At 36.3% G+C, this 13,314-nt stretch overlaps 1 protein-coding gene across 1 annotated transcript in view; it reads right to left on the minus strand.

Moving 5' to 3' along the window:
- LOC131953691 (uncharacterized) overlaps window positions 1–12,526 on the minus strand; it is a 42,752-nt gene extending 30,226 nt beyond the window's left edge. Inside the window, exons 1-7 of the mRNA XM_059317002.1 lie at window positions 12,244–12,526; window positions 9,134–9,309; window positions 8,151–8,226; window positions 7,628–7,761; window positions 6,522–6,705; window positions 5,750–5,833; window positions 4,835–5,035 (exon numbers count right to left, since the gene is read on the minus strand). Of these exons, the coding sequence (XP_059172985.1) occupies window positions 4,835–5,035; window positions 5,750–5,833; window positions 6,522–6,705; window positions 7,628–7,761; window positions 8,151–8,226; window positions 9,134–9,309; window positions 12,244–12,328 (940 nt within the window). The 5' untranslated portion in view covers window positions 12,329–12,526. The remainder of the gene's footprint in view (window positions 1–4,834; window positions 5,036–5,749; window positions 5,834–6,521; window positions 6,706–7,627; window positions 7,762–8,150; window positions 8,227–9,133; window positions 9,310–12,243) is intronic.
- Window positions 12,527–13,314: the final 788 nt, after the last annotated feature.

Raw genomic sequence — 13,314 nt, forward strand, 5'->3', positions numbered from 1 at the left:
CTAGGAGAGACAACTCCAAAATCAAACAACTGCTGCCTTGAAGTTTGTTCCAAAGCAAATCCAAAAAGAAAAGCAGGCTGAAATCGGAGTTAATGCCTTCAATGGCGCATAACCAGTTGACACGTTTACTTAAATGTGTTGGAGGCAGCTGCGGCGCCAGATTATTTAGCGCCCTAGGCAAAACTTATTAAAACGCCCCCTTTCACACAAATTAATTACTAAAACATATGTATAAGAAAACAATTAATTAAAAGTGACATATTAATTTATTACCAAAAGCATACACGTTTATAAGTAGACATCAAAATCAAAATTTACTTTCCTCCTTCGTCTCAAAATTTGTACTCATTCCTTCAATTCCAGTTTGCAAGCGTAATCACATTTTATTGAAATTGTTGCTAAGTGCACTAGTCTACTTTGTACCCCCCACCCCTTAGAAAACGTTAAGTGCTTCCCTTCCACTCTCCCGGGAGAAAAAAGTCTGGAAAGAAAACACTGAATCAAAAAAAAGTGTTAGTAGTGTTGGGCTCTCTGCAGTCCTCCCAAGGTGAGTTCCAAAACGGAACTTTCCTGTTTTAAGCTTGACTGTCTTTAGTTATATTTGTAAAATGTCTGTATTGTGTGATTATGTAACGATTTTTCGGTTTTTGAAAAATAAAAGGTTATAAATAATATAGATTCAAGCCTAAAATTGTTATATATGAATCCTTTAGGAGAGGGTGAAAAATATGAAAAGACAATTAATTAGATGTTTAATTTACGACTAAGACTGTATGTCTACTAACATTAAGTATTGCAATCTGTAACTGCTACTGATGTATTTGTTTTTCAACTTGATAATGCTAAAAACACCTATCAAACTATTTTGTTTAGAACTTCTGCTCTATATAATTTTTGCAATAGCAATTAATAGCTTAAAGTTGGATTTATATGTAAGCTGTCAACCTAAGGTGCGGGAATTTGAAATGAATGTAAAGTTAAGCAACGAATTACCTCCCATTTAAAAATGCAAATACCAAAGGTTTATTCAAGGGAAATCACTTTTCACAAGAGTAGCTAAAACAACCAAGTGTAACTAAGACATGCTTGAAAAACACAATAAAACGCTCTAAATTTCATTACGTAATAATTATATTTAATATTTTATATTAGCTATGTAACCTTGTAAAAACAATATATTTTACTTATTGAATACTTAACTGTAGGTTTTGTATGAAAGTCTGAAAACGGTAGCTTTATTATAACATACTTCTAATCAGGTTCGATGACATTCATTTCACTGTGTGAAATGTTTCCTATCATGTTTAAAATTTTGGATCCCCTAAAAAAGGGACGCTTTCAAAAAATCAAAGACGGGTAACTGTTTTAGACATTGCTAGAATCATTGATTAAATATTATAGGAAATTATAATTTGAAATTACAAAATTTACGGCTAAGATATAAACTCAATCCTATCTAATATTATAAATTAATACTTTAACTAGCTGCATCCCGTGCTCCGCCACGGTAAATCTTTTTAAAATATACCAACTTTGGAACAGAACAAAACAAACAAAAACACAACACAAACAAAACACAACCACAACCACAACACAACCACATTACAACCACAACACAATCACAACACAACCACAACACAACCACAACACAACCACAACACAACCACAACACAACACACGGTAAATCTTTTTTAAATGTACCAAGTTGGGAACAGAACAAAACTAAATACAACACAAACGAACGCAAAGAAAAAACAAAAACGAAAAAACAAACACAACACAAACTCAATTTAAATGTAATCATAAAGGCATATTGCTCACAGTCTATCCCGTTGCGCCAAATCGCGCCCTTTCCGAGCGCCGGCGGAAAATTTCGATTTACACCCTCCCACCTCCCTCAAACTTTCGATTTCCACCCTCCCCCCCTCTTGCTACGCCTCTGTTATAAAACCCCTAGCTTTTCCGCAAATAAATTAAAGGCAGTATTTAGAATATCCGTGTTTTACCGACCATATTGCACTTTATAAATTTCTGCATTTTTTTCAGTACTTTTAAAAATTTACAATAAAGTTTCATGACTAAAACCATTGCGCACCTAATGAACGTGATGACTTAATATAGTAATGGAGAATAGTTGATTAAAAATTATAATTAGTAAACAGTACAATCAGTGAATAAAATAAATAAAAGATAGCCTTTTATCAATCAATGCTAATAATAATATTCCAACAATAATGTACTCTTACACGTCTGCATAATTTGCATTCACATTTTGCTAATTATATTATTCCAACAATTATTCCGTCTTGCAGATTTTGCATTCACATTTTTAGCGTGAGTTCAATTTATCTTTGAATTACCTCCATTGGCAAAATTACTAAGCAGTTTAATTAGATTTTTCTACCGTACTGTTATTATGTTAATATGTATCCACTCTTTCTGGGAATATTAACGAAAATGATATTTGACATTGATCCTTTTAATATGTTTTAGCAATGTGCGTGTATTTAATATTCTCTTTACGTTATGCAAAATTGTACAAACAATGGAAATTATAAAATAGCTCTATGCCGTTATATAAACAAACCCTACTCAATTACTTATAATAAGACACTGCGGTGCACTGAAAAGCACAGCATGGTGCGTAGTTTACTTTTATAGTCCCAAAATCTATAGCGATGACGGACGGAAGGACAGACACAGCCCGCTTATATTATAGATATAGATTCCTAAATATATAAATTCCATCCTATTTAATATTATAAATTAATACTTTAATATAGATTTTTCAACTAAATTTTTTTCTTTGTAGAGTTTTCCGTACTAAATTGAAATCATCTAACTTACGATAACTTCGAATACTCGATATACTCTACTACATTTACAACACATATCAAACCTCGATACCTTAACATAACTAGACTCGATGCTCCAGAACTACGTCACCAACTCATTTACTTCACCAAGCTCTACAAATGGTACTCCCAATCAACAACGATTTCACTGGACCTTCTACTACACTTTAACAGTCAATATAATTCGGTAGCTTAATACCACAAGAATCAATACTCCCGAACTCCAGAACTACGATACTTCATCACCTGCATTTTCATTTCTCTACTACCAGATTCCACTAGACCTTCAACCACACAACAGCCAAAAAAAAAATAATAAGACATTTTAACACTTCGATATTTTATACCTACGAAACTATATCAGCGACAGAGCTTCTTCTATACTTTTAACAGTGTCCGCCCCCCCCCCCCTAAGAAAGTCTACCGCCCCCTCGAAAATGTCAAGTGCCCCCCCCCCCCCCCCCGGAGAAAAAAGTCTGGAAGAAACACAAATCAGCAACAGCCTTCCGCCGTTACTGCCAAATCTAAACGAGTCATCAAAACTTACCAAACAAGTAAAATACTTTGAACACCCCGTCATAACAAAACTCTGTACACCAGGACAGATTTCTAATTTAAAGTCAGAGAAAACGAGACTTACAAGCCCTATTAAAATTAAATAACCGTTTTAAATGTTCGAAATTTAAATAACGAACTTATTTAATCGTTTTCTACATCAATTGTGTGACATCAAATTAAAAAGGAAAAGTGACTGGTAAAAAGCGACCCGATCTTTCCAAATTAGGGATGTGTGGTTTCATTTTCACCATCGCTAATTAAATATAGGCCTATATAGACCTTATTTTGGGATTGGGGTGCAAAATTGATAGTTCATCGTGAGTGCCGAAATAGATCGCTACTCCTTTATAAAAGTTATTAATTATTAGGTACCTTTTGGTAATAGCGATTAAACATGTTGCGCCCTTCTAGGGATGGCGCCCTAGGCGACCGCCTAGTTCGCCTTATAGGGCTAGTAAGTAGGTCACCAACCAGTTTTATGGCTCATGCAGGTTTTATTGAGCCGTAGAACTGGTTGGTGACCTACTTACCAGCCCTATAGGTAGCGCCGGTCCTGGTTGGAAGGGTTCGCTTCCAACACTAAAATTAAGAAGAAGAAGAAGACCTTGATTTTTTTTTAAATCAAATCCGTTGGAGAGAATCAGAGATTTTTTTACTGAATGTGTATGACGGTAAGAAAATGGTCACCAAATGCCCCAAAGTAGAAAAGCACCTTCAAATCTAAAATGCCCTTATAATACTAATTTAATTATACATGCATTTAAATTTAAAATTGCATATATGTATTGGCAATAATAGTTCTCCGCGAAGGAAACGAAAATGTGGATCTCGAATGCATGATTTATAATATCAATCATTTATGTTTTGGTTAACTTACTTCTGAACGGCGTAAGCGGAACTACGTCACCAAATTTAGTATTGCATATACGTATTGGCAATAATAGTTCTCCGCGAAGGAAACGAAATTGTGAATCTCGAATTCACCTTATCAACCATTTTGTTTTTGTTGACTTACTTCTGAACGGCGTAAGCGGAACTACGTCACCAAATTTAGTATTGCATATACCAGAGGTCGGCAACCTGCGGCTCGCGAGCCGCATGCGGCTCTTTTGATATCAAGATGCGGCTCTCCAGCTCCTTGAACAAACACTAATAATCTTAATAAAAAAATAAAATATTTGAAATAAAAAAAATGTTAGTGGCTCTTTAAAACCAGGGAAATTATGAAAATTGTAACTTTTGGCTCTTCCGCTTCAAAAGGTTGCCGACCCCTGGCATATACGTATTGGCAATAATAGTTCTTCGCGAAGGAAACGAAATTGTGGATCTCGAATTCACCTCATCAACCATTTTGTTTTTGTTTAATACACTCTGTTTACAGCATTAATCTTTTATCAACCATTTAGTTTTTGTTGACTTACTTCTGAACGGCGTGAGCGGAACTACGTCACCGATGTCGGAGCCGTAGACCACGATGCCCACGTGGATGGAGTCTGCCCCAATGTCGATGCTGTTGATGAGATAGGACACGAATTGCTTCCCTTTGATCCAGTCAGGGGCGGTAATGCTGTAGGACCCATCGATCAGGAATATGACGTCAGCAGGCTTGGAACAAGGGAACGCTAAAAACAAAAAAACAAAAATTTAGTAAACAAAAAGAGTAAACTCGGAATAAAAATGTGACAACTTCTACAGGATTGACATATGTCACATTTTTAGCGCAATTTCCATTCTGGAGAATTGCTTTTATTAACCCGTCATTTCTGGATGTATGAATGTATGAATGAATGGATGGATGTGTGTCCGCAGCTTTAAGTCGTATCTCCTCCCCAACGAAGCAATATCGAGGACTAGTTCCAAAAGCAATTATGTTAAGCAAGTTACGAGGATGAACATAGGCCAAAAAATTCCTCGAAAAAATGCAGTTTTTGGCCCATATCTCGGCAACCAGACCACTTAGCGACTTGAAACATGTACCAATCGATTCCTGCCATAATTTAGAACAATATTGCCGAAGAAAGTTTTCATAGTAGGCATTTTTATCCAACCACACCACACGCGTCATCACGTTCAATAGCTGCGCCATCACGTTCAATGGCTGCGACATCACGTTCGGTAGCTAGGCGCGCAATGGTTTTTAGTTATGTAACTCTATTGTAAATAAAACATGTAAAATACTGAAAAAAAAATTAATAAAAAACGTTTTAATAACTAACCAATGGTTTTACTAACCCTGCTCTTGATTTACGCTATTTTTAAATAACATAAGGAAATTGCGCTTAAATGTCACTAGACTTTTTAATTAACTTGTTTAAATAAATTTAGCAGTAACTTACGTGGTATGTAGGGACTGGTTGTCGGTTCTAGGGTTGTGGTGGTTGTTGGCGTTGTGGGCTCGCTGGTGGTCGTTGTCGGGATAACTGTTAAAAAACATTTTAATTTTTATGATCGATTACAGAAGGAAGTTCGCTAATAATAACTAGGTATTTAATTATATATTTCTATAGTATCATTTTAATCACTAAGTTAAACTTCCCCATTAATCACTATAAAAATTTTTACTTAAATAATTAAGTATTTAAATACATACATACACACATATACACACACATAGTCACACATTCATCATACTAACAGTACATACCTCAGTACATTTAAAATCATTTGAATCATCTCCTATCCACCTCAGAGTTTCTTCAATGCATCTCTTCGGCGGTGCCCCCCCCCCCCCCCCACAACGGAACGGAATTTCAATAGAAAATATATACTTTAACCATTGTCCGCCCCCTCCCCCACCCCGGAAAATTTAGTCCGCCCCACCCCACCCCCCATAAATATCAAGACCGAGCCCCCCCCCCCCCCCCGAGAAAAAATCTGAAAGAAACACTGATCCCCCTACACAAACTTAGCACTTATATAAAACCTCCGCATATTTAAACAACATTAACCCCCCATACCTAACCATACACACTTGTCGCCGTCACCTTCGTCTACAAACAATATAGTTCCTACACCCCAAATATACCACACCTCCCATCTATGTTACGACCCGCATGTTACATCAGACCCGCATGCGGTGCACTGCGGCTCTGTTATCCGTTGACCTACTTTCACAGATGAGGTCCTCTAGCTGTGTGACCACATTGTGCAGCTGACCAAAGTTCTGGACCCTGAACAACCGGTTCCTGTTGTCTATACCAGCGATAGCCTCCAGCTCTTCCTGGAAGGTTTCATTCCCCACACCCAGGGCGATCATCTCGATGTTGTACTGCGTCCTCGCCCGTATCGCTTCCTAGGGGAATAATACATCACAGCGTAATTTAATTAAGACCGATTCTAGCCGAAAAAAGATACGCAAGCCCCCGTTTCGCGGCGATGTTTTCGATGGTACTGCGCATGCGTGTATTTACAAACAAACCGCAGAACCCTAACCCTAATCCTTATCCTAACCTGAACCCTAATCCTAACCCTAGCGCAGCTATTAAGGTCAATGCGCATGCGCAGATCTATTGAGTTTCGTATCTTCTGCCGATTTTTTTTCCCCCAGTATTCACTACGTTTAATTAAACAATATGGGTAAATTTGTTGACGTTCCATCGATTAGTAAACAGCACTTTGTTTCACTTACATATAGGAGAATTGCTTTTGTACCTGTTTAAATTATACTCAATCAATTAAAAATAGGTCAATGATAATTACTAGGCTAAGGCGATAATGCATTATTCACCAAAATCACTGCTCGTCTATGTTTACAGATGTTTAAACAAAGAAAGGGGACAATCTTAAACAAAAGTAAAGGAATCATTGTGTTTGCTCATTGGTGCATTAGTAGCTTTTTGTATTACATAAACAAGTCATTAACAAAAGAAGGGCAGTATTTTAAAATACTAACAAAAACCAACTACAAATTTAAAATTCCTTTTTCATGTACAGATTGTTATACATTTTTAACAACAGACCAAGTGCAGCATTCTCTACACTCAATTTTTAGAAATTAGGGTCGAAGGTCAAATTTAGACCCATTCAAAAGAGCGAAACCATTTTAATTGATTAAGGGGACAACAAACGCAAAAATAAACTTAAATTTAACGCTTTCTGTCATATTTTCCAAAGAATTTTAAAAAATACAGTTACGCTTTAATAACCAGTTTTACCCAGGATTGTAATGTCTATTCCGGCCGCAGCCCCCCCCCCCCTCTCCCCATCCCCCTTACTCTTATAGTGGCCGAAACATCAGTAGATCTGCCGTCTGTGATGATGACAGCGATTTGTTTGGCGTCGCCTTCAATCCTACCCTGGCTGTCTGACATTTCTATCAGCTTGGAGATGGCTTTTGCTGTGTCGGTACCTGTGGGAGAGAGAAATTATGGCATATACACATGCTTACATATACATATATATATATATATATATATATATATATATATATATATATATATATATATATATATATATATATATATATATATATGTGTGTGTAAAGAGTAATGTAAAGAGTAATATATATATATATATATATATATATACATATATATATATATATATATATATATATATATATATATATATATATATATATATATATATATATATATATATATATATATATATATATATATATATATATATATTGCTCTGGATGATAGGTATAGGCCTACACATTAACGTTGCCTTTACTTTCAAGCTATTAACATAAAGAAATTTTCCTAAAAAACTGTGGTCATCCTCTTTATTTACCTTGGTTGATTTGCTCTGCTTGTTGTAGAAGACCCTTCAGCTGAGCTTTTGTTTTGAAAGGTTGAAGGTCAATCACCTGATAAAATAATTTACAAGAAAACACGAACATGTTATAAAATAGATCGACGATAAGACGTACTAAAACTTTCTAAAACAATTTAACAGCAAAGATTATCTACGATGGGATTAAATTTCATTTAATTAATAGTTAGCCAATAATTGCCGAAAATCTGGCTCATGTTTATATGATTTTAAGTAACTAGTTGCCAAAATAGTAGTCAAGTTCTTATTTTGATCAGGAACAGATCTAACTTTCTATTGTCATTCGGCAACATAAGTCACCATCCCATTTAAACCTCACACCGTCAACTCACCATCTAAACCTGCACCATCACCATCCCATCTAAAGCCTACACCATCAACTCACCATCTAAAGCCTGTACCATCAACTCACCATCTAAACCTCGCACCATCAACTCACCATCTAAAGACTACACCATCCCCTCTAAATCTCGCACCATCAACTCACCATCTAAAGCCTGTACCATCAACTCTAAACCTCGCACCATCAACTCACCATCTAAAGACTACACCATCCCCTCTAAACCTCGCACCATCAACTCACCATCTAAAGACTACACCATCCCCTCTAAACCTCGCACCATCAACTCACCATCTAAAGACTACACGATCCCCTCTAAACCTCGCACCATCAACTCACCATCTAAAGACTACACCATCCCCTCTAAACCTCGCACCATCAACTCACCATCTAAAGACTACACCATCCCCTCTAAACCTCGCACCATCAACTCACCATCTAAATCCTGTACCATCCCCTCTAAAGCCTGTGCCATCAACTCACCATGCCCTCTAAACCTCGTACCATCAACTCACCATCTAAGACTCACACCATCTACTCACCATGCCCTCTAAACCTCGTACCATCAACTCACCATCTAAGACTCACACCATCAACTCACCATGCCAATATCCGTGCTGTAGACAATAACACCGACATGGATGGCGTACCGCTCGACGTGCAGGTTGTCTATCAAGACGCTGACGAAGTTCTTCTCCTGCTCCCACTCCGTGTCTTTGATGCTATCTGACGCGTCCATCAGGAACACTACGTCTGCCGGCACGTCACATCTTTTCTCTGACGACAAAAACATTGCTCGTATCTAACGGTTCCACTACAGGTACCAAATTTATTTATGTAGCTATGGTCTTTCTTTTTCATAATACAGTTGCATTTTAATATATTAAGCCGGCACGTCACATCTCTTCTCTGACAAAAAAAGCTTTGCTCATATCTTATGGTTCCACTTCAGGTACCTAATTTTTTTTAATGTAGTTAAGTCCTGGCCTCTCTTTTGCATAATACAGTTGGATTTCAATATATTATACGGCTGTTTACTGACTTGTCGAAATTAACTTGAAATAATTTTCTTGGGGATTTTTTTTGTATCCACGATAATTGTTTTACTTTGAGAAAAAATTGTATTTTGTCCCAAATAATATAGGATTTAAACTAAATATTTTTTAAGCTACACTAATGTGAAACAACTATGCGTACTGTAGATTAGGGACAACTATAATAGACTTCACGTCTTTTTCTGACGAGTTTTACCATCTCTCTCCACACAACGACGCGTCGTTACAAAAAGCCAAGCACATCCCCTAAAAGGACGCCATACTTCAGCTTACAACCTCCCTTTAAAATTGCTGTTTAATTATTTTTTTAAACATCGATCTCTTTCTAAAATATTGACAGGGCTCCGTCATTATGGAATATATTAATACATTTAATATAATTTACAAAAACTGTTTTCTTAAACGTGAAATAATGGTTCAATTCGATTTCTAGCATTACGTGTTTTAAATGAAAAAGTATGACGTCACACAACCCTCCCACCCCCTCTACTCTTCACACATCGTCACAAAATTATGTATAACATTCCCCCCCCCCTCCCCACTTCCTACTGTGTATGTGACGTCATTTATGAACGACACCTTAAACTGATAATGGATTGCTTCCACTGAATAATGTTACTAAATATGCTAAAGTTCTGTACCAATTTAACTTTTTCAACGAAAATAAATAACATGACATAACAGTACCGATATGTCAAAGAGGACGGACTCTTATTTAGTTCATGATGACACTATGGTAGCTCTTCACTCTACCTGTGTAAGTACTACAACTTCATCCACATAAAAAGTACTACAACTTCATCCGCGTAAAAAGTACTACAACTTCATCCACATAAAAGTACTACAACTACATCCACATAAAAGTACTACAACTTCATCCACATAAAAAGTACTACAACTTCATCCACATAAAAGTACTACAACTTCATCCACATAAAAGTACTACAACTTCATCCACATAAAAGTACTACAACTTCATCCACATAAAAGTACTACAACTTCATCCACATAAAAGTACTACAACTTCATCCACATAAAAGTACTACAACTTCATCCACATAAAAGTACTACAACTTCATCCACATAAAAGTACTACAACTTCATCCACATAAAAGTACTACAACTTCATCCGCGTAAAAAGTACTACAACTTCATCCGCGTAAAAAGTACTACAACTTCATCCACATAAAAGTACTACAACTTCATCCACATAAAAGTACTACAACTTCATCCACATAAAAGTACTACAACTTCATCCACATAAAAGTACTACAACTTCACCCGCGTAAAAAGTACTACAACTTCATCCGCGTAAAAAGTACTACAACTTCATCCGCGTAAAAAGTACTACAACTTCATCCACATAAAAGAACTACAACTTCATCCACATAAAAGTACTACAACTTCATCCACATAAAAGTATTACAACTTCATCCGCGTAAAAAGTACTACAACTTCATCCGCGTAAAAAGTACTACAACTTCATCCGCGTAAAAAGTACTACAACTTCATCCACATAAAAGTACTACAACTTCATCCACATAAAAGTACTACAACTTCATCTACATAAAAGTACTACAACTTCATCCACATAAAAGTACTACAACTTCATCCGCGTAAAAAGTACTACAACTTCATCCGCGTAAAAAGTACTACAACTTCATCCGCGTAAAAAGTACTACAACTTCATCCACATAAAAGTACTACAACTTCAACCACATAAAAGTACTACAACTTCATCCACATAAAAGTACTACAACTTCATCCACATAAAAGTACTACAACTTCATCCGCGTAAAAAGTACTACAACTTCATCCGCGTAAAAAGTACTACAACTTCATCCGCGTAAAAAGTACTACAACTTCATACACATAAAAGTACTACAACTTCATCCACATAAAAGTACTACAACTTTATCCACATAAAAGTACTACAACTTCATCCGCGTAAAAAGTACTACAACTTCATCCGCGTAAAAAGTACTACAACTTCATCCGCGTAAAAAGTACTACAACTTCATCCGCGTAAAAAGTACTACAACTTCATCCGCGTAAAAAGTACTACAACTTCATCCACATAAAAGTACTACAACTTCATCCACATAAAAGTACTACAACTTCATCCACATAAAAGTACTACAACTTCATCCATATAAAAGTACTACAACTTCATCCACATAAAAGTACTACAACTTCATCCACATAAAAGTACTACAACTTCATCAACGTCAACGTGTTTGCATGTACTTAAGTCAGTAATGACTCAATAGTAGCTATGACTACCTGTACTCTATATCCTAGCAAACACAATTCTTCTTTTTTTATTTAGGAAAATCATTTACCCTAGATCTTTGTTTCGAATTTTATTTTACTTATTCTTTGAGTATCTTTAATGATCCTCTTCTCTAGAGATGTTTCTATTGTTAGTATGGAACTGCATGGTCGGATGTTAGAGCGTGCGACTGCTAACCCGAATGTCTCGAGTTCGAATCCCTGGTTTGTTTCAGTAGAAAGTCCCTGAGTCCACACATCTCTAATGAGTACCTGTTACACGTTAGGGAATGTCATAGTGCTGACCACTTTCCCTTCATGGACAGTCAGGGTAATTTACTTGCTAATTAAAAGACAGTGTCTAAAACATAGGTAGATTTCTTACCTTGGGCGAACGCCTGGGCCACAAATATTATGAAAATTAATGTCCATGTAGCTCGTAATTCAAACATTTTAAAACGGTTATCCATACCTCTCCGTGGATGACTTAAACAGCTTAAAAAGTGAATTCAGAAATCGTTACAAGATCGACCGGGTTTAAATATAATTTAAACTAGATTAATATAAGCTACTCCGTTTCACGATTCTTCATTGTTTCTCGGGACTGTGTAACACTTCTAACTTTATAAATGGTCTTCTGATATCGACACGACAAAAGCTTCACTCACTAAACCTGCTGCTAAAGAATTTGCTCCATTTTCTTTTTTTCACAGAGTTTTAAAAAAATGCCTGGAGTTGTTGTTTTTTTTTTATTCGATGTTTTTGTTCTTTCCACTTGATCTTTTCTAAAGGGATCTCATCAGAGGCGTAGCGAGGGGGGGGGGACATATGTCCCCGGGCGCCGACCTTACGGGGGCGCCAAAATGGTTTGGAAAGACAAATTGAAAATTTGAGGGGGTGCAAATGAAAAGTTCGAGGGGGGGGGGGGTGCAAATCAAAAGTTTGAGGGGGGTGCAAATAAAAAGTTCGATGGGGGGGGGGGGGTGTAAATCGAAAGTTTGTCCCCGGGCGCCGGGAAGGGTCGCTACGCCTCTGGATCTCATTTCGACTTCTACAACCTACAAATATTTTTAAAATATTTTTAAAAATCTGTCATGTAGATAAAGAATTTTTTTTTCAGAAATGTAGATATATGTAATTTAAGAAATATTACTAGAATTCACACAACAGAATTTCAAACAAGCATTTTAAGATGGAACCGTTTAGGGGGCTGGTGGTAGACTCTAAAAACTCTGTCAGTGAATTGAATTGCTTGGAAAAAGTGTTCATTTACTTTCGCTTCATAGGTAACAATAAGGTAACGGCCTCTCTGGAGAAAAATTGTTTGAAAGAAACCAGAAACACTAATTAGAATTTTTTTTTAAAAAAACAAGAAAATAAATGAAAATACTTATTGTTCTAACACCTCTTTATTTGTGTTTGAATTTTATTTAACCTTCATATCTGCGGTCGTGTT

Source organism: Physella acuta, unplaced genomic scaffold (assembly GCF_028476545.2).
Source record: "Physella acuta isolate Inbredline_101_S28 unplaced genomic scaffold, ASM2847654v3 ptg000938l, whole genome shotgun sequence".
NCBI classification, from domain to species: Eukaryota; Metazoa; Mollusca; class Gastropoda; family Physidae; genus Physella; species Physella acuta.